This window comes from Serinus canaria, chromosome 9 (assembly GCF_022539315.1).
Source record: "Serinus canaria isolate serCan28SL12 chromosome 9, serCan2020, whole genome shotgun sequence".
Taxonomy (NCBI): Eukaryota; Metazoa; Chordata; class Aves; order Passeriformes; family Fringillidae; genus Serinus; species Serinus canaria.
This window is the reverse complement of record NC_066323.1, coordinates 5492056-5514851: the sequence shown is the minus strand read 5'-3', so window position 1 is coordinate 5514851 and position 22796 is coordinate 5492056. Positions and strand designations below refer to the sequence as shown.

The 22796-nt window shown below is 39.4% G+C and overlaps 1 protein-coding gene across 7 annotated transcripts in view; it reads right to left on the bottom strand.

The window, feature by feature from the left end:
- The window catches only part of NAALADL2 (N-acetylated alpha-linked acidic dipeptidase like 2), a 400239-nt gene that overhangs the window by 174852 nt on the left and 202591 nt on the right, over nucleotides 1-22796 (bottom strand). For all 7 annotated transcript variants that reach the window (XM_018912780.3, XM_018912779.3, XM_050978009.1 and 4 more), the window contains one exon: nucleotides 1583-1856. In XM_018912780.3, the coding sequence (XP_018768325.1) occupies nucleotides 1583-1856 (274 nt within the window). The remainder of the gene's footprint in view (nucleotides 1-1582; nucleotides 1857-22796) is intronic.

Genomic DNA, 22796 nt, shown 5'->3' with positions numbered 1-22796 from the left:
CATTTCAGGTAGATTTTTTGAAGAAGAGAAGAGCACATCTCAAGTTTTATAAGGGTGCTGAGGTATCTCAAAGAACTGACTGTAAAATCATGCAGAGAGTCATTCTTTGGCTCCAGTGCAAAGCTGGAGTTTTGCCAAAGCCAAGGTCCAGCCCTTTTGATGAGGATGGTGTGTGTGGTCCTCATTTCTGCTGAAGTCATAAGAGAAAACTGCCCTGGAACATAATGGAGAGTGGAACCTGTGCTGCTGGGAATAACAGCAGTGGCTTTTCCCGGAACATTGGATTTCCTTCAATCTGATGAATTTGTTAGCACCACATTGACATTCATGAAATAAAACCTCAAAGGTCACAACCATTCCTCTCTCTGATTACCGGTACTTTTACTAAGTTACAACGAGAAAATAATATTAAATATGGAGTCTTTAAGTGATATGAGAAGGCAACCACATTCATTATTACATGGAAAAGTTAAAGCATGTAATGCAAGTTAGGACCTCTTCTTGCCTACTTCATTTTGCTTCTCAGCAACAAATTGGAAATGGACAGAGCCCCAGAATGAGGCTGACAAGACTCAGCATGGAGAGTAGGTATGTTTAAATATTAAGATGTTCACAATCTGTTCCTTTATAATCTGTTAAGTGTTCTAAGCCATGAACAAACATGTCTTTTAAATAAGACAGAAACCAGCATCAGCGGAATAATACGATATTTTGAAAGGAGGAAGATGACAATAATGCAATTAGCAGTAAAATTGCCATTTTTGTATTTCAGAAATACTTTTTAAGATTTACACTATCTCAGCTAGGAGGGTAAACAGAAATGATGGCCCCTTTGTGCACTCTCAAAATATTTAGTCAGAAGCTCAAGGAAAACAGACAGTGAAGACAGTACACAGGAAAAAACAAGATAATCCAAGATCTTATTTCTCTTGGCAAGTAACAAATCCAAATAGGCAGAATCTTTTTGCTGACAAAACTTCCTAGAGTAACTGCAGTAAGATAAAACTACAAATCGGTATTTTCAAGAGGAAACAGAGCAGATGTGTCAGCTGAATTGTCACAGAAGAAACTATGTGAGATCCACAACCATAATTCAGAGGCTTCAGGTATTAGCACAGCACTCCCACCAGCCTCATCCTTCCTACAAGCATCCCTCAAACCAGTAACACTCATACATCAGCAAGGATGAAGTGAAACTCTAGACACAGCTTCCAGATTTTTACACACAAGCAAAATATGCCAATTCATAAGTAGATACTTAACAAAAAAATTATAGACATTATGTAATTAGATACACATAGATATATGTGAGTGTATATGATATCTATTTCCTATGAAGTATTCATATATATGAGGTTATAAGGTTAATTAAGTATGATTGGCCACATCATAATTCACATAAATATGCTTATTTTAAGGCTGGGCATTTCAGCATATTTTCAATTTGATTTGATGATCTTAGAGGTCTTTTTCTACCTAAATAATCCTGTGATTCTATGTGTAATGTTCCAGTTAGGCTCAGTAAAAGCTGTTCTTTCCTGACTATTTCACCACAAGTGACAGAGACAAATGGCCACGTTACCTCAAGAGTTCCTTTGGCAGAATAAGCTGCATAGGAGTACAGCAGGTCTTGGCTGTGAAGTGTTCTGGGGTCTGTGCTGCACTCTTGTCCACTTGGATAAAAGCATTCCCCGCTGTTTGGCAGAGTTACTGTGTTTGAAGCAGGGCCTGGCAGGTCAAGCAGAACGGAGTAATTCACCAGCCGGACATCTTCCAGGCCTTGGGAACGCCACTGACCCAGGATTTCCACTGCAAGGTCTGCATCATCATCTTCTCTGGGCAACTCTAACAAATCTCTGAAAAAAACCACACACAAGTAGACATGGGTTTAGTTTATTTCCCATCAGGACTCTTGTACCTCAGTATGCATCAGCACATGGCTTTAGTAAAAATCTATCATCAAACGTGCAAAAAAACCATACAACTTTCTTTTTTTTTTCAAATATTTTCTTACCAAGAAGAGACAAAGGCAACTCTTTTTTGAGAAATAAAAATAAGAAAAAATTGCATGTATAGGAAACATACCCAAATTAAATAAAGAATCCTACAGAAATTATCACAGTAACTGTTTGAAAATTCACACATCATTTGCTTATCAAATTTCTAAAAGAACATAAATTTAACCAATCTTTAAACATTAAGAAGCCAATCTGAAGGAACATCTCAAGGAAGGCATGATGCTGAAAATTAGTTCTAATAGTTATAATTACATGTTTGGCTTAAATTCATCAAGGAAAGCAAATTTACTAAAAGCAGAATGGAACTGTTCCCCCAGATGATGTGCTCACTGTCAGCAGATTCTTCATATTTCCTACCTGCACTGAAGGATTAGCTGAGCAACCAGCTAGGCCAGCCTAAGAGGCAAACATGGGAATTATTTTGGCAGTATCCACTGATGGGTCAGTGAGAACTCAGGTTGGTCTGGGCTGGCATCACTTTCAATATTGGCTGGCACAGTGGCCACAGGATGAAGGCACCAAAGGATCACCCTCCTCCCCAGCACATGCCAAAGGATTCCAGATGCTGAAATTACTGCTATGATAACTTCAGAGGATAGCCTTGCTGAAGGAGCAACAGAAGGTTTCCCCTACTTATGCAGACAAGCAGCCATGTAAGCAAATAGGGACAGAAATACAATTTATTGCTCAAATAAAAAGCACTACCCACATGCAGCACAAAAAGCTTATGGAATATTTGCTGAACTCCGTGAAGCTGGGGTTTTTTGTTGTGTGTGGGTTTTTTTGTGTGTGTATGAAGCTCTCAGGACTGAAAAGAAGATGAAGTACCACAGATGTATGATTTCCAAGCACAGAGATACTGACACTGCCTGAAAGTCTTGGCCACAACCTTCTCTTCACAACAAGGCCACTAAGCCTAACTGCTTTAAGGTTCTCAACAGAACTTCAAAAAACACCTGGCTGTCTTGCACACATCAAAAATAAACACTTGAATAATGTATAGTATTTCTAAGCAAGCAGTAGGTATCTGAGAATCCCACCAGGTGCTTTCCAGGTGCCCCTGCAATATCCAAAACCAGCTGCAGTGCTGCAGGTGGGAAGCTCCTGGCTAAAGGTACTTCCAGAGGGGTTTGCACTGCCCCAGGAGAGCCCCAGCAAGCAAAGCTTGTGATGGAAGTCAAGCACAAGGGCTCCCTTCTCCACCAACCTTGTGGTTGAACATTTGGAAAATGAACATTTACTGCCTAGACAACAGCAAGGCCTTAGAAGGGCAGAAAGTAAAATTACAACACCTATTACACCTAAAAAGGGCTCAAAAATTACATATTCCATTGAAATGCCTAAATGCCCATCATCATATTACATGGGCAGTATGATTATTCCAGCATGCAAAAGGGTTTTTTTTAAACAGACATATTTTTGTATAAATTTGTTTTTTATAAAATATATTTGTTCCAACCAATATGTTGTATCCCAGGCTGCATTGCTCCAGACAGGCTGTTCACAAAGTTCAAAATCTTTACAACAACAACACTGGCCTTATGTTGGGACTTCAGGAATCCTGTCAGGAACAATAACAGTCTTGCAGATTTAATGTTTTTAAATTATCTAAAATAAGTCTTCAAGCAGTCTACACCACATAGATGACTTAATCCAATCTGCAGTATATTACAGGTTTCCAATTTCATCTCCTGTGCCAGCTAATGTAATGACATAAACTTGGGCAGTGCAGAAATATAGAAAGTTGTTTGATTAACACAATAATTAATGGAATATCTGCATTTCCCTCAGGTGATAGAGACATTAATAGAATAAATAATTAAAGAAACTTATCCCAGGCCAATAGGGTTATGGCACATTGTAACCAGAAGTATTCAGTCACAATGAAAGGAATTAAGCATTGAAAGAGGAAAATACAATAAGCAAATTGCTCCCTTACTAATAGAAGTAACTTTCCACTCCATAATTAAATCAACATGTCTTTGAAACTTTTGTGAGAACATTTCTGATTAAGTTACAGAAATGATCCCACTCACTATTTACTCCATAATGTCTTTATAGCATGTTAAAATCAAATTGCAAATTATGAGCATACATTATTTTACAATAAATCAGCACATATTAGACTACTTTGATAAATCTTATGAACAACACCAGAAAGATTTTATCTTCCCAGACTTATTCAAATAGCTGACTTGCATTTGCCTTTGATGCTGACTGCATGAACTTAAACTGGTCAGAGGTAATTGAACTCATTATTTTTTTAACATATTAATTGCATAACAAGTAAAATAAGCAAAACCAGTATTTCCTAAACCCAGTCAAACTCATAAAATTGTCAAGGCTGGCAGTTCAGCCTGGAAGAATACCAACACTTCACATGCACTTCACAGTCCTTTACAAATGCTCAGATTATTTACTTCCTAGAACTTGCAGGGCTCAGGGACTCCCAGCAGTGGAGAGGAAGAACCCCTCAGGGTGAGGATGCTCTCAGCTCCCCAAGCAGCTGCATGCTCAGAAGGAACCAATACAAATGCAATTGCCAATTTCCATTTACAGCACTGCCTCCGATAACTTCAGCCAAATGTTTTGACTCCCCTTGGTCACATTAAAAAGATACTTTATTCAGGCATTTTTTCAGGGGATATTCAATGGGAATAACAACAAAGTTTATGGGCACATCTCTGTTGCTGTACATTTACATAATCCAGTGAAGTGGAGCCACCACAGAGTGAAGATCTGGTCTCTAGTCAGAACCAGCACTAATAAATGTGACAATGCCAGTCTGGACACTCCTGTGCCTTTATAGGATGCTCTCAGAGGTTTTCATAAATTCCTGACCTTTCACTTTCTAATACAGATCAGGATGGAACTAATGTACATCAGAACAGGACATAAACTCAGTTCTTGAGCATTCTCCTCCATCTCAAAAGGCTCAGTTCCTGAACTCAGAAAAAACAGGCAAAATTGCACTTAAAACCCAGAAAGTCCACCCTACTTCACTTGAATAAGGTAGAGATTTCCCACTTTGATGTGATGAAAAGATCACCACTGCTGAAGATTCAAAGTCCTTAAACTAGAAGAATAATTTTAAATATGTTAAAGATACATCTGTAATAATGCCAGGGGTTCTGCAGCCTCTGCAGCATCAAAAGACTATTCTTTACCAGAGGATTATAAAAGATAAATGAACAAACACACAAAATATACAAATTTCATTTTCAATTTGGTAACCATGGGGAACACAGACCTGCCGTGCCTTAATGGAAAGTCATTTGCTACAACAGCACTTTTTGACACAGCTTGCCAAAGGAGTGAAGAAGGTATTGCAAATAAGCCAGCTGGGACACTGAAACACCACTCAACAGATACTGAAAAATTACAACAGGTCACTCTAACATCCAAGAGATGGAATAATTGAACTGTATAACACAATTACTTCTCAGATAATCCTATTAAATTGCTATAAAACCCCAAGAAAAAAATTTGGAATTGCAGAAGGATTCTACAGATTCAATCTGAAAGATCTACAGGGACAAAAATTCCCCACAAATACGTAAAACTTCAAGTGTGGTTGGTTTGGTTAGTTTTCTTCTTTTCAGATTTACCACCTGTACTGAGCATGGGGAACTGCCTACACTTCCTGGCCTACTAAGAAAAAATAATCTGAATTCCAGTTTTGCAGAGTTAGATGTTTAAGTGCCTTATTCCCATATTTTGACTGGAAATTTCCACTGTTTTCTTCCAGTTCACCAAAACTGTTCCTAAAGCAACTTTTTAGATAAGAGCTAACCACAAATGCCATTTTGGAATTTTTACAGATCAATTTTTCAGCTGAGTAGTTGCTCTCAGATCCTGTGAGTTGCAATGACTGCTCATATTTTGTAAAGCTGCATCAGATCAAAGTGTTCCCTTGTCTAACACGATGCTCCCAACAGTAACCAGCAGCAGATAATCACAAAAGAATGCAGGAAATGCATCACATGGGGTTATTACATTTACAGCCTCTCATGCAAATATAATATTTTTTAAACCTCAAACTTTGTCCAGGCTGAGTTTTAAAGATCTTTTCATATGTTGAGGATTTCAGAGCTCGTTTCAGTCCATTAAGAGCTGAGCTGTGGCACTTACACCAACTGCTCAGCAGATGCACCACCAGCATTTCCCACGCTTGCAGAAAGAGGAGTTATTTGTGTCCATCACACACAGTGTGCACACACACAAAATGCTCAGGAAATACCACCTGCCCAAGCCACATCTGCTTCAATTTTAATTACATGTTCCTGTTAATTAGGGCGCTCCACTGGGCTGGTCTCCAACCTGCCCAGTTGGATTTCCCATGGTCTGAACTGATGGCCACAAATTTGCTGCTCCCAAAACATAGAAATAAATAAATTCAGGTCCAAGGAAGGACAAATATTTATCAGGAGGTGAGAGAAACACACTCACAATGCAAAGAGGTGCAAGCAGGATCCTGAAGCACCTCAAGCTCTTCAGGTTACACTGCAAGGTCACCAACATCTGCTGCAGAAAGCTGATCTATGAAATGTCCTCTGTCACATCTATCATCAGCCTTCATACATTCTGGATATTCTGGGCATATTTCTAACAATATTAATACCAATTAACCCCTGCTCATTCTTGGGTAACAACTAACTGATTTTGCTATCTAAGGGAATATTTACAGAGCTGCACCACAAATTTTACATATCTCACAATATGCATTTTAACATGCTTTAACATAAAGAAGTACAATTCAGGCTTTTAACAAAAAGGACTGTGATTTATGGCAGCTTTTATTCTCACAGACACAGAATAAATTCAATTCATGAAATCATAAGAAATAAGGAATGTCAGAAAACAGAATGCCAGCTCTAGATTTGGTCTAGCAAGAAAACACTTTATAATCTTTATTTTTTAAAGAAAACATTATGTGTACTGTGGCTTTCGGGTATTTCCAATAAAAAGGTCATAAGCTCTCTCTTTAGAAAGTCATACTATGAAAGAACAAAGAAATACTTTTAAACAAAACTTTATAGCATTTTTGCACTGTGTTTAAGTCCATCTGGGAATTAGACTTTCACAGGGGTACCTGACCATATGTACCTTCTCCTGTCATAGTATAAATTCATGCAGAACTGCAGAACTGCTCCAGGGCAAACCCCTCATTTTCCTGAGAAGTTCTTTGCCATGGGATTGAAGAACACTCTCAGATCTCAGCCCCTGCTGGCTCCCAAGCTTAGCTGTTTTGTACATTTATGCTTTTTCACTACAGGACTACCAAGTTTACTGCTCCTACCCATCACATCAGTCAAATGTCTTTTATACCTTTTAAATAAAACTCATGGGGACAGCTCAAATCTCCCTTTCCAACACCATGATGCCAGCCAAACTTGCATTCAAGGCAGATGGTGGAAGGCACTGAAAAATGACTGGTTCTCTCACTCTCTGACTCCCCAATTTATCGGGAAACAAGCAATTCTTTGTTCCCCTACACTAAGCATTGCAAAGTCATGAACTGGCCATAGGTGAGCTTTCCAAAGCTTTTTAAGAGATCTGGATGTCAGTTATGTGACATTTAGCCAGCACCCAAATCTTCCAAATACTTCAGAACATCAGAGGGCCAATTTGAGATAAGGAAATCACTCAAGGGGGGGGACAGGTGGGCAGAGACAGAGCTAGGAACAGAAACCAGATTGACTATTTACACTTGTGACTTCAGTTACCAAAGAAACAAACAAACAAACAAAAAACCCCAACAACATAAAAAAGCCCCAAACAAAAGATGGTTATCACTATCCACTTTAAGAATAGTAAATTAACCACAGAACCCTTAACATGGAGAATGAAACTTCCAATCCTTCAAATGGAGTATTTAATCAGATGCCAAGACTAAATTCCACAAAAAAAAGAGAGAAAATAACTTTTACATTGTGTACTTCAGCTCTAAAGTCACTGCCACGTTCCACTGTTCCCTTTGGTTACAAGTATGACACACTTTCTTTTTAGCAAAGCAAGAATACCTTGCTTCTCCCTAACACAAAACTTCAAATGCTTACCACAAACTGGACTGATCTACTCCTCAAACATTTATTCTCTTTACTACAATAAATGGCTTTCAACAGATGAGCGGTTGGTAAAAAAAGTTCTTTCAAAGTATGTACACAATGAAGATGCCTGCACAGGAAACCTGTTTTATTATTATTAAAGGAGCTCTTGTTTGAAAGATGATCTCTCAAAATTATGCCATTTTCTTTCACAATCAGTAACATGCCCATAACTACAGTTTTCTTATTAACTTTCACAGTTGTTAAATTTCAGTCACAGGTCTTCCTCTATGGCACAGATGACAGTGTGCCTGCATAACATCACAAACTGCATCCTTGTACAATTCCATCTAAAACAGTTTAAATAGGCTGCATGCTTTAACCTAAACCTTTATTTTGAGCATACAAGGATACCTTAGCCTCTCTTTTATATACAGCAAAGGGAATAGGTAATTTTATTCAAAGCTCATAGATCTAATTATTCAATGCAGAGTTTTACTCTATTTTCTCCTAGTGCAAGAGAAGCAGCAGCTCCAAACAGCTGTGCCCTGCATTTTCCAGCAGGTTACAGCGCCGGGGGCGATGTCGAGCCACAGCAGAAGGAGGACGGGGAAAAGACAATCCCTCACCTTGAAATGTTTGCCTATAACCCTGCATTCACTGGCAGAGCACTGACCCAGCAAAACTTCATCACCATATCATCTCCTTTTCTTCCCAGACCACAGGGAATATGGCAGTGTCTCAATAAAATGTGACCAGCTGCATAATCAAGTCCAAGTGGTTCCTTTTACTGTCGGAGACAATTAGGTTTACTTCCAGCAAGAGACCATTTGTGTGTGGATGTGAATAGTACTGGATGGTTCTTTTTCTATATAAAAAACCTATTGATCAAAAAAAAAAAAAAAAAAAAATAAAAAACAACCTACCCTTGAAACCCTGCTTTTTATACAGGACATCTGCAGATAAAAAAAAATCTCAATACTGCTCAACTGGCAGTATTTTATTCCTTTCAATTGCCAATCATTAGATTACACTGTGAACTCTGAAGTAATTACACTGAAAGTGTCATTCAGATGGCATTGGACATCTTTATTGGAACTGTATGATTTAACGTTTAAATAATACCCCAGTTCTCAAAGGACAATGAGGAATTAAAGAGGGCATGCTAATCAGAAAAAAATCCCACAAAACCAACCAAAAAAACCCCACAAAACAAACAAAAAACCCCAAAACAAAAAAACCAAAAAAACAAGCAAAACCACAACAACTTGGAACTGCTTAGAAAAGCTACCTGTTATTTAAAGATTGAGGATTACTTGCAACTAGATAAATCCCAAAATAAATGTTTATTTTTTGGAATCTGAAAATAATCTAAAAAACTTTAATTTCTTTCATGCATTTCAAGAAGTTAACCTTTCCTTTTCTCTCAGGAAAACCTAAGAGAGCCACAAGATGATGCCACGCAACCTTCCTGTTATCAGCCTCATTTTCTTATCAGCATATGTTAATTTACCAATGCAATTCCAATAGAACTGCAAAGATTTCTACCTGATATGTCAAGCTTGGATATTTTACAAAAATATTTAAAAGTTCAGTAGAATTTATTGGTTAAAATGAAAACTGCAAATTAAAAGGAAAAAAAAGGAGAAAGTAAAATACCATCTCCACATGCTTATGTAAGCAGAGTGTTATCACAAATGCCATATCACATGGCTTAGTTCTGATAATCTCCATCTCACCAGCTGAACTGTGTTTCAGATGCATTTGTTTTTATCTGAAAACACTGACAGCTTCCAAGTGACCCTTCAGTTCTAATATACAGCTGAGGAAATCAGCACTGATAACCAAAACACTGTCCTGAAGTTATTTACACTGCACCACAAATCCAACTGCTTGTGGATAAACTAAAAGCTCTCTCCAAAGGAGCAAGCATAAAATCTTATAAAGACAAGCTTGGGAAGAGGCCACAGGAGATCATTTGGTTTGAGGCAGGCTCAGCTCACCCCACTGCCACTCCAGGCATTTGTTTTCCTGCCCTTTTCCAAAGGTATAAACCTCTTGTCCATCCTAAATAACCACCCTGCTGTATTTAGACAAGCTGCATTTTCTCCTTTCCCCCCCTCATGGTGAGAGAAGACTAATCTTTTTCTCTCTGCAAGTTTTTGATTTTTCGGGTTTTTTAACATACATAAGGATTGCTCTCATGGCCTTCCCTCATCTTCTCTTAAAATCAAATTTCCTCAGTCTTTTCATCCATTTCCTAAGAGCTACTGCTCCTGAAATCTCCAACTGCCCTTCCTCACCTTTTCTGGCCCCTCTCCAGCCTTTCCCCACTCCTCTCAAAGGAGAAATCCAACAAAAGGCTATTCTGAATATGCCATTTGCACTGAAAATGAAGGATTAGTATCCAATTATCATCTGCCTCCATAAAATTCAATTATTATCCTTCTGCTGTCCTTTATTTTGATTTCAACTCTGTACCTCTGCAGTAAGTTCATCGACTCCTTCAGCTCTGCTGACCTCAAAGGGGCCTCATCATTTCATCACTCATTTGCTTCAGGAGGGAATGGTCCTGAATACATCTCCATGGACTGTATAAAACAGGTCAGACTTTCTAAGTGCTGACAATCCACTGCTAAAAAATACATTCACCTGCTCCCCACCCCAAATGAAAAAGTTCCCAAAAAGACAACTAAGCTTAAATGCTAGACTTCCAGAATTGTTCTGTCTGCCTCAAACAGATTTCACTGTACACCAGTGTGGACACTAGAAGGATAAACTTTTTAAAGTAGGCAAAATTCAAAGTATTTGCTTGGTCAGTTCTAAGCCTCTACTGATTTCAAGTCTGGGGCTGATCAGAGGTTTGGATTCCAAAATCATCACTCCATTTGCAATGAGAATCCAGTAGATTTGCTCTCAGTACAGCAAATAACCATTTCAGGTCCACATAAAAAGGTCCTTTCTATCCCTTCTGAGGTTGATCTACCCACATCATCTCTTCCCAGCAGTCTCAGTAGAGTCCACACATCCCAGAGGGGCACATTTATAACACTGGGGTGTACATGGCAAAATGCAGGTGCCACAGTGCAGAGACTTCTAGAAAAGTGACAGGAAAGGGACCTGACCTGCTCCTTCTCCACCTCTTCCTCTGGCACATTTCATTTTGTATGCGACATTCCCTGTCGACACTGGCATGTCCAAGAGCACTTCACTTCCCCCAAAGCCCCCAAATTTATCCACTTTTCCTTGCCCATTGCAGACTACCCTCAGACTTCTGGCCCTTCTCTAGCTGAAAATAAAATAAACCCCACAAAGTCCCCAGAGCAGTGGGTGCTGGTTTCAGGGAGTAAAACTTACACTGTCTAACTCACTTTCAGCCTCTCTTATGATGTGACAAATAATTTAAAGCCCATTTTTAAGTGAACAGAGCACAAATGAAAGACCAAGAGAACGGCAATATGCAGATGTTCAGGAATTGCAATCTAGGTTGAAAAATGTCCCCTAATTCAGCACAATTTTATGTACAATCACCTGAACTGCCAGGACAGAAGGATGCTCTGATGGCTCAACCCAAAGGCCAGAGTGGGGTGGCTGCTGCTAGACAGTCTAGGTTTTTTTATGTCTCAATTTCTGAAAATATGAGTCTGAGTTTGCTCTTGATGTGGTGTGTTAAGAAGTCACAGACAGACAAGATGACACAAAACAGGATTCAGAGATTCACCAGTTAAGCAGGTTTTTACTGGCTACTCATATACAGAACACAGTCAAGTTCTCTCCACTGCTTCTCCTATCAACTATGAAGACAAAGTCATCTATTAAACTATCAAGTAGCTGGAGGAACTGTGGGAGGCAGATGGTCTATTTGTTATTAGCATGGCATGACTACTCCTATTCTTGGTAACAAACTACCTACGTGGACTATGCAGACACAACATTTCACCCCCATGTGTCTTAAAAATCTGTGACATTAACACATATGACACACTCACTGGCATATAAAAAGGATAAATATCAAAATGAAAAAAACAGTAAGGGGTTCAAAGTCTAAATATATTCAGTCAAGCTGAATCAGAGTAGCATCAGATTTTTTAAGCAGGGGACAAAAAAAACCATCAAACCAGAACTTTTGCAGTGTAGCCACAATCAAAACTGTATGAACAGGGGGAAAAAAAAATAAGAAAAAAAATTGGAAAATTGTAGCTATACCTGAAGCAATAGGCACTACAACAGAGGTATCTGTAAAGACTGTGGTTTGGGAAAACTGAAGATAAATTGAATTTTTGTGTTTTATTGGAAACCTTCAGAAAACAAATCTACCTTACTTAGCAAATGCAGGAACCCAGTGAGAGTTTCACTGCAGCCTAATGGATATTGTGTCCCTTCTTCAACTTCTCCTTCCACTCACCCCCAAAGTGATTCAGATTTACAGCCCATATTTTGCCTATTCTCTGGCACTTTCACTGCAGGCAGAATTCTGCCAGAAAGAAAAAAACAGGACTGCAAAAGACTCCACAAGTCCTGTGCATTTCTTCCTGAGAGCAGCACGCTGGAACAGCCAGTTCTGGATTTTGCACACATTTACTTTAATGAACTGATTGGAATTGTACAAGTGCAAATCCATACGTGGGTGTTATTTTGAAGTAGGTGTTCTGTTTAATGAAGAATCATTGCAGGCTTTTCTTCCTGCACATTTTCTGCTGGCTGCAAACATTCCCACAGAGAAGCAGAGTACAGAAATCCACTGCCACAGAGCAGACACACCTCACCCCTGCAGCACCTGCAAGCTCTGCCCCAACCACAACTAAAACCATACACAAGGAAGCTCCTTTTAAACCAAAATACAGATGCCTAAATTTAGATCAACTCCTTCATTTTCTACCAGAGCAGACACAAGGACAATTAGCACAGCATTCACTTCTGAATTTTGGTTACTAAATCACTTTGCATTAAAACTTCACTCTACAAGCAACAATCACTATGAGACTTGAGCAACCTGGGCTATGTTAGAAGGTAAAAAGGAGAAGTGCATTATTGTGAGTATGGCTACTGAAGAAAATACAATTTGGAAGTTCATGCAATACTGAATGAAACAAATAGTGGATTTTATTAAATCTGATCTCCAATTAAAACAAGTATCACATGTGGTTAAGCTTTAGAAACTTTGGGTTTTTTAAAATAATTTTAACAGAGAACACAAGGGAAGATACTAAGCATATTTTCAGTGAAGTTAATAGTTTTATCAACAAAACACAATATTAGCTGTGATATTTATGTAAGCAATATCTTCCAGAGCACTGACAGGATTTAGGAAAGCAAAAAGACTTAAGCTTCTCTTTGGAATTGCATGTGGGATCATCTTTGCTACAGACTGTTCCAAACAGCAAATTTCCTTAGCAATCAGTGGAAATGATGCATCAATGCAGACTCTGGGTACACACAGAGGGAGCACAAAAAGGCTCCAGACACCCAAATATGCGCCAGTCACTGTGAATTAGGATAAAGTTTTCTTCTGCATCTTTCTCAGTGAACTCTACTATGTCAAACCCTGCCTGTAGCTTCTCTTCTTTCTGAGGTTTTGTGATTTGCTTTGGGATGTGGGTGTGGAGGAGGGTCACCTCATGTCACACACATTTTTTTCCATTCATGGGAGCTTTTCTACCACTTCTCATCATCCTCCCCACTGCAAACTGTCCTTTGGTTACCGCAGCCTTTGATGGCTTCACATCTGCTCTCCTGCATTCCCACATTTCACTCCTGAAATGTCCCTTGTCAGCTCCAGCCCACTGTTCCCCTATAACACACTCCTCTGTGTGCTAAGCTGACAGGATCAGCAAACAAATAACATAATGCATTTGAGCCTTGGGACTGAAAAAATGACTGGTGAGCCAAACACACCTTGAGTGGAGAAAGAAAGCAAGCATTCAACTTGACAGGGGAGCTGGACCACGTATGCCTCCCCCAGCCTTTCATCCTGCATATCACAAGAGAAACACTCCAGAAGCATTGGCTTATAAAAATAATTTACTCACAATATCCAGATGGTGAGTGGGGAGAGGAATAGCCTGGCTGCTGGAAGTGTTTTCCCACCTTGTACTCAGATTTTCAAGTTTTAGATAAAAGTGATGTCACTTGAGGTGACTTGGCAGTCTGTGCCCACAGGTTTGCTCTCTAGGCTAGCACGAGGTACAAATTTGTATAATTTGGGTAAAATCTTTTTCTACATCAATAATCAGGTCCTAAATTTTAATTAACAATATTACTCATAGTCCTCATGTGTAACACAGCACCTTCTTTTAGAGGATCAAATACCAGCTTATTTAAGGTTTGGATTGTTAGGGGTTTTTTTGGGGTGAAGTCATGGTAAGATTTTGTGTAATTCTGTTATGCAAGGCAGATGTGAACATTTAAAGAGCTGAGAGATGGAAAATGAGAATAATCTTGCTCTGCATCATCTTCTGTTCACCTTGCCCACTAATATTAGGAAATGTGATTTAATGACACATTTATATGAAGACAACAACAGCTTTATAGCTTACTATACACTACATTGCTAGGATGCATTTCTTAAATCATCAACAAAATTACCCTCTCTAGCTATGCATTCAGTCTACCTCTCAGCAACTGGAAAGACTGAATTAATCACGTTATCCACAGCCAAGATTTCTTTTTTCTTTTTTTAATGGATGATTAACATTAGAATCTCAGATCCATATTTAGACATATAAATAAATAAAATCTTGAATTAAAAATGATGAGCGCTGAAAATTAGGTCACCTACGTAGGAGTTTTATTAAAGACTTAAGTACAGTTGAGATTATTTCCTCCTCAGTTAGAACATGTTCCCATGGGACACTGGCAACTCCATAGCATCAGGCATTTCTAAGGACAAGACAGTTCCCAAATTTCATCCTCTTCTACCCACTCAGGTCTCAGCCCTAAGTCTCAAGAGCCCAAATGCTCTCCCTTCCAATATCTGCTGCTTTATCAGTACTGCAAACCCACCCAATGAACTGACCCCCTCGAGGGATCCTTGTCCAAGCCCTCCCCACCCCTCTGCCCCCGAGAATTCCTGTTTGTTCAGCTCTGCTGATAGAGCAGAAAACCCACCTCGCCCAGGACAGTCTGGGGAGATTATTTACACAATTTAATCACTAGATATTTGTTAATTGAGCTAATCCACCAGATAGAAAAATATTTTTGTGTAGCAAGTGTGCTCCCTAAGACTAATTGTAGTCCAACATCACTCATCTTCCAGGGTTTTTCAGGCACGCACAGAAGGTAGTGGCCATTCTATTTCCCGAAATGAAACCAGCACATCAAAACCTTCTAGCTGAATGGGCCTGACCTTTGTAAAGCAGTGCTATTAATAAGATAAAATAAACTGCAGGACTCCAGCAACCAGGTTAGAAACTCAGTAAATAGCCAGGAGACGACACGAAATGAGACCAAGCGGTCTGTGCGTAATGAAGTAGACGATATCCTAAAATTGAATCAGCTTCCAATAGCCAAGATCTGCTTTTAAAATACAGAGATACATCTGCATTGGCAAATGAAAAGGCAAAACCTGTATTAAAGGCAGTCAAAGGCACCCTGTTTCTATCCATTTGTATTCCAGAACAATCATGCATGAAATAATGGCTGCTAACATGCAGGTTTGCACATGCTGCCAGATGAAGGAGAAACCCCAAACCAGACTGACTGCAGGAGGAAAATACCTACTATTCTTCCTATAAATGTGCAGGTCTCTTACATGAACATATAATTGTAAAAACAAATTGTCACAACTGCATTTTCTTAGTTCAGAATTCAGGGAGATATGTAGGATATACATAAACCCCAAGAATTACTGGTAACTCATGCACATGTGTGTGCACACAGCATCAGCTGCTGGGACTGGAAGGAGCCTGACACCTGCTTCATCTGCTGCTGCTGTTTTCCTGTTTAAGGCAGATTGCAGAACACCAGAAGATTTCAATGCAACCCTTGATGACAGCAAGATGTTTGGAACACAACCTGCTTCCCCTGCCTCTGAACACTTGTAGCTGCAGCTCCACTTGTCTCCTGCCAGCTGCAGCACAAGCCCCAGGAGACTCAGCTACCCCAGGCTGCTCCAGCCTCATTCACCACAGCCTGGCAGAGAGACCCACAACAGCTTTTCAGCTGCTAAATGATAAATGATTACAGAGGAATTTTCTGTAAAAATTAAAAAAAAAATCAAATTTAAAAAAAATCCAGTATCTAACAAGGTCAAAAACTTAATGTAAGCTACTAACATGATAAAATTACAGGATCACCTCCCATACATTGAACTCTGACTTTCTGGGTTAATTACAGAGCAAAGCTGTGCCCCCGTACTGAAGCCCCCAAAATTATGGTACCACACAAAGGGTAAAGTTTAAATTAATCAAAGTCATTTTACATGCTATCTTCACACTCATCAGTTGCATAATGTGACAGAGACATTCACAGTACAAAACCCCATCAAATGCTCCCAGAAATTACAGCATTATTGCCATATGCTTCAAAAAAATTCTAATGCAAAACCAACTGTAATTCTTTTGCAGTACTCACAGGAAGTGATCAATTCAGAGACACTAGTTTCTGCCAAAAATATATTTATGAACCATTAATGTACGAAAGTATATTAAGCAACCTAACCAGTATTTTGCCCACGCTCCAAAACAAGATGGATCACAGATATACAAAATATTTTTTTCTAAGTAGCCTCCCTCAGTAGAAAACTACTGAATTCTGAGACATCTTCCTTACAAAAAAAGAATACACCCCAAACCATAGAAGCCACTTACATAAAAAGCTTTAAAGAGCCTGAAATACACCAATAGGTGAACCTAAATCTGATTACCCACATCCAATCAAGGATTTCATAATTTAACAGGTTGCATTATCAGATAATTCCTGCCAACTCTATCATTAGAAACATTAAAAAAATGAAAGGTTGCAGTTGTCAGCTAATGAGTGCATTGTTGGCATCACATATAATCATATAAGGAGTGAATTTTTTTTTTTTTTTTTGAGAATGGGAGACTATCAGTAACACAAGAATTTTAACACTGTATTTTTTTCCAGCTCCTCGTCCAGGCACACTCAGCAAGTGGTACCTGAAACATTCAGAAAGGTTTTGGGCTCCTTGACTGTACCAATGCTTTTACTCCTTAAAATACCCAGTACAAGTTTAATACATCCCCCAGAAAAGGTGCAGTCAGCGCTTCAAACACATAAAATACAGCTTTTTATATTGAAAAAAGCAATTTCAGAAACAGATGCTGGAGAAGAAGAGAGGAAGCAAAAAGCACAACATGCTGCCAAGATCCCATTGTGTATTACCAACTCTCATTTTAGGCATATCTGTGTAATGTGACCAACTATCAGCAAGATTTTTATAGGATATTACTCAGACAAGCAAATAGCACTTGAAATGTCATGCCTGGTTCACAGTGGAGCCTTTTCCCCCAGCTTTATTCCCAAATTCCTATAGAAGTGCCTACAGCAACAAATAAGAAGTTTCCAGCCATGCAAATCTGTTTTGCATTTAGTCTCAAGTCTTTGCTCCTGGAATACTGTGACAGTGTCAGATTTTCAGCTTCTATTAAAAAATATTTTAGCTGTTAGGATTACAAAGGAGACCGTAACAGAAATGAACCCAGAGCACTCAGCAGTCAGATATCAAATTAAAAAGTATTCCTATTTAGATATAATTACTTTCACTGCTTGAGCAAGTAACAATAGAAAGCAGATGAATCATTTAGCCTTGTGGTGTTGACAATACTGCTTTGTGCAGTATTAAAACCAAAAACTAACGTGGTGAGACAGTCACACAGGGCCATGGTCTTGCGTGTGTCTGGCTGATGCTTGCCTGCTCTGCCAGTGATGAGCAGCTTTGGGGCCACCACTGCAGGGTCCCAACAGCAGTGTCACTCACTGCCACCCAGCTCTGCTGCCTTTGGGGTCCCTTTCCTGGTGGCAGCTCAGAGCACAGAGCCACAAGAAGACATTCATACACACAGGGCTTTGGATGCTGCCAGGAATGGCTGCACTCCTCAGGTCTGGGCACGTGAGCTCAGTGAAAATAAAAGCAGTATTTGGAATAATGTTTTATTCCCCTATACCTCATGCTTCCTGGACAGCTGCTGCATGCCACACCACAGGAGCTGTGTTGCTGTAAAGAGAGGAGAAAACCAAAGGGGTCTGGAGCCCTGCAAACCCTCCTTTGATTTATACTGAGGGGAGGAAAAGGATATAAGAGATGGATAAACCTCTCTCGCTTGCTATAATATAAAGAAAACTATTCTAAACAAGCCTATTCTGGAAAACCCCTAGGCTAACAATTTAATTTCTGACTGCAGGGATATTACCTTGTTAAATCAACAGTCAGTGAAAGGCTTTTACTTCACCCTGTAAATGCATTCTCAGTCCTCTTTCCCTCTGTACTCCTGCCACCAGATGGAGGGCACATCATGTGGCACTCGCAGGGGAATGAGCAGGGAAAGCCACAGCCCTACCTTTGGCTTCTGACTCATTCCAAACAAATAAATACAGTTTAAAGTCACTGTCTGCACTGAGACTGGAGGGAGCATTTGGGCCAGCAGCACGAGGACACAGTGAGTGGTCCCTCACATGCAGTTCCTGGTGGAAAACCATACAGCAGTGGTTTTATGAGGAATAAAGTCATTCAATTGAAACTGTGCTGAGAATATAACAGTAATTTATGTAGTTACCAGTTACAGTCTTTAGATTAGGAGATGATAGCCAGACAATGCAAGATTTATTCTTTCAAAAGGCATTTCTTTCTTGAAACAGAGGGCAAGCAAAGGAGTGTACAGCTCTGCTGTAAGCATTGTTACTGCAGAAAAAACAGTTTAACTCTTCAGCCATCTGCTATACCATGCTCCTGCTAATTTAAGACACAGGAAAGCAATTTTGAAGAAAGCAAAAAAAATTATTACAACTTCAGTGAGAACTCAGAATCAGCTGAAAATAGGAGTGAGAAAGCTTCTATTTATGTCTGGAAAACTCCCATCTCTTTCTTATTCACCCAGTCTTTGGAACTGAATAAAATGTTTTCTTCTCCTGTTGCTTCTGACAGATTAAGAATTCCAGAGCTGCCCATAATTAATTTTGGCATGAAGGTAACTACCCTTGCACAGTCTGGAAGACAAATGAAGTGTCAGAGAAAGGCACCCCAGAGTAATTTGTTTCTTGCCTTATCTACAAGAAACAGGTGTAATTTTTTAACAGGTGTGATAGGGCAGCACTAGACAGTGACTCATCACTACCCAGTAAATGGAAACCTAAGAGAAATACTCTGAGCCCTAAGTAACGAGTAGGGAGGAAAATATAGAAATCAATTAGTGAAACAAAATAATCTCATGCCCTGCCCAAAACCCCAAACCTGCCTTAGGTGAGCATCACACATCCAAGCCATTATGGAAGCTGAGGATCTGCAAGGAAGCAGCCAAGGAAATCCTGCTGTTTGGAGATCCTGGTGCTGGGGTCACACACATCACTGTCCCAACAGCTGTGTCCCAAACTATCCCCCAGCTCCAGGGCTGGACAGTCTGGGACAGATCAGGACATGGCACCAACAATAGTTTGGTTTGTAGGATGTGATCAGCCTCTCTTCTGGCATCTCTTCCCTCTGGAAAGGCAGGGACCTTACACTCAGGGTGGGGTGACCAGCAGCAAGAGGAGTGACCCAAATTCCCACTCCTTGATTCCCTTTCCCAGAGAGCAGGCTGCCAGCAGATCAAAAAGCCACCAGCAGGGACAAGGCCACATAGGAGCAGACTGGGCTCCTGGATGCCACTATGGGATTACCAGGGAGAGACGTTGCTGTGTGAGTTGGGATGTTATTTATTACCACCAAAAGTACAAACCTGTCATCCCCAAGCTTTCCTTTCTTGTTTACCTCACCTCTCCCCTATCAGCTTAAATCCTGCTATTCTCTCTCTCTTTTCTCAAGTCAAGATTACTTTTGGTTGTCTTATCAGCCTCCTCCAGACTGATAGTTTCAAAGGCAGATATATCCTCAACGTGTGTGTCTGACAGGTTTGGCCTCACTTTTTATGACACCTCTGCTGACAGCACATTGCCACCATAGATACACACAACTGCAGCTGAGCGAGCCCAAGGACTCTGCAGCCAGAAGAAACAAAACTTTTTCTTCCTTTTATATGAAGATTTCTATTGTGACCTTTCCACTAAATACAAATAATGAGCCCAGTGAATTTTATGCAGTCAGAATGTGTGAGTCAGTCAGTACAGATGCAAAAGGTGAGCAAAAAGCCTCAATTTCAGTCAAAAACTGAAATGGAAATAACAACTGAGTACTATTAAAAAGGTGTTACCCACCCTGTTACCCTCCAAAATGTAATTTTTCAAAATTTCCTTTTTTTCCTTTATTTCAAAATATCAGCTTTTCCCTGAGCAGAAAAATAATGGAAAACCATTGTTTCCACTCACTCCCAGAATCTCTTGGAAATCAAGGTCAATCACATCAAAGCTCTGACACACACAGTCCTTATTCTTGGACTTGGTGCAATTAGTGTCTGACACTCCAGCTAAATCCAGACTCCAGTGTCCAAACCCAGGAGATCCAAGAGGAGCTGAACAATCAATGTCTGTTACCATTTTAACAGCTGTGAGTTCCAGTGCTCCTCATTTCAATTCAGTATTGCCTGAACACAAACTGAAAAACACACCTGGAAGGAAAAAAAAAAAAAAAAAAAAAGCACCCAAAACCCCACATGGAATTCACAGAGTCTACCAAAAGTGTTAATAATTGCTCCAGAGCAAACTGAAAATTTAGTAATATCAGAATACCATCAAAAAGTTGCAAAAAGCACAGCTCTCTCAATTCAGCCCATAATTACTTTTGTTGTCCATGAAGTTCACAAAAACATCATCAGAAGTCAGTCAAGAAGCAGGGGGGGGGAAATTACCAAAACCCTCCAGGTGACTAAGAGGTCTTCCAGAGAAAAGCAAGAATGTTACCTGGAATAAACACCTTCAGAGAACTTTCACAGAAGCTGTAATTTCCTAAAGCTACCAACATGACATCAATACCACTGATTAGATACTGGGAAAATAAAATTTAAAAAAAATTAAATAAGTCTATTCATTTAAAGTGGTATTAACACTAAAACCAGAATAAAAAAATATTCTTATATGCACTCATACAAAGAGGTAAGGATTAAAACTGGAAGAGGATATGCAACAAGCTAGCCAGGTGTTACCCACACCATGTTAACTTCAAATTTCCATATTACAATGACAGCACATCAACTGATTATTATCCATATGTTCTGCTGATAATTTTCCAAGTTATTCACCTAAATAAAGTTGATTCATTCAACTAACTGCTTTTGTTTTGGTTTATTTTTCTTTTTTAATTAATAACATCAGTATGGCTAAAGGCAGGAAAAGGAGAGAAAAGATTTTTCATTTTCAGGTTTATTGATCACCAAAGGTAGTTTAGCAATTACGTTATCAGCTGAAAAGTAAAATCAAGTCCCTCTGAAATCCACAAAAATCTGATGTGTATTGATAAAAGGAAATAGTTTAAAGAAAATTTCAAATGAGTGTCTAATGGTTATTTCTGTCAAAACAAGCAGTCTCTTGGACTTTGTATGAGCTGAATATGCAGTAACTTCTCATCTGCTTCTTAAATAATCTGTTTGAATTTAAGCAGAGTTTAAATGGAATATGAAGACATATTTGCTGCCTTTTTAAAATAAGCAGTAATAAACCAGTCACTACAAATTCAAAAGGGAACAGCTGCTTATTAAAGGAATAGCACAGTACAGGTCAGTGATAAAAAAAGGTTTGTTTCATTAAATAAAGTTCTGTATTAAATTATGGGTCTGCATGATTTGCAATTCAAGCGAAAGCAGAGGGAAACAGCTACACCAGTATCATTAATAAAGCCTGAAATAACTAAGTTCTGGAAAGCAATAATTGCAAGAGCTGCATGGACCAACAGCTCCCAACAGCACCCAGGCTAAGTCCAGCTTTGGCTCTGAAAGATTCGACAAACACAAAAAGGTTTTGCGTGACTGAAAACCAATATTGGAGTCTACAAGGGGAAAAACTTTCTTGTGACACAAGGCCAAAAGTTTTCTGTGAAGCAAACATCTCCAAGGCTTCAGTGGCCTGGTCATGGCAGCTGCAAATGGTCATGCCACTGCAGGTGCCCTGTGCCCAGGAGATGTCACAACTGCCACCACAAGAAACTTGTGCTCTTTGCCCTCTCCACCCAAGGAAACCTCCCATTTATGCAAAAGTATGACAAAAAGGATGAATGAAAGCTTATTTTTCCCCCCTCCTTCAATAAAAATATTGTGAAGAGCAGCTAGGCAACATTTAGGAAGGAATTATGTGTTTAGGTGCTTAACAAAAATATGCATTTGCCTGACAAAAAAAAAAGGCCAGATTTTTTTTGCAGAAGAGTCAGAAACACCTCAAGGCATAATAGAACCATTAGGTGAGCTGTAATTATTGACTGTGAGCTCCCAGAGAATGCTCTGCTGCATTTGGCACTGGCACAGAACAGGAGGCAGTTTCAATTACATGCCTGATCTGTGAAGTTTATTGATCTTCAGAAGCGGGGCTAAGTCTTAACTGGGAAAGCTCAGATGATGCTGAAAAGTTCTCCTGTTTACCTTCTTGCCTTTTTGTTGCTGCTGTTTCTAATTAATTAGCAAGATTTTGGGTT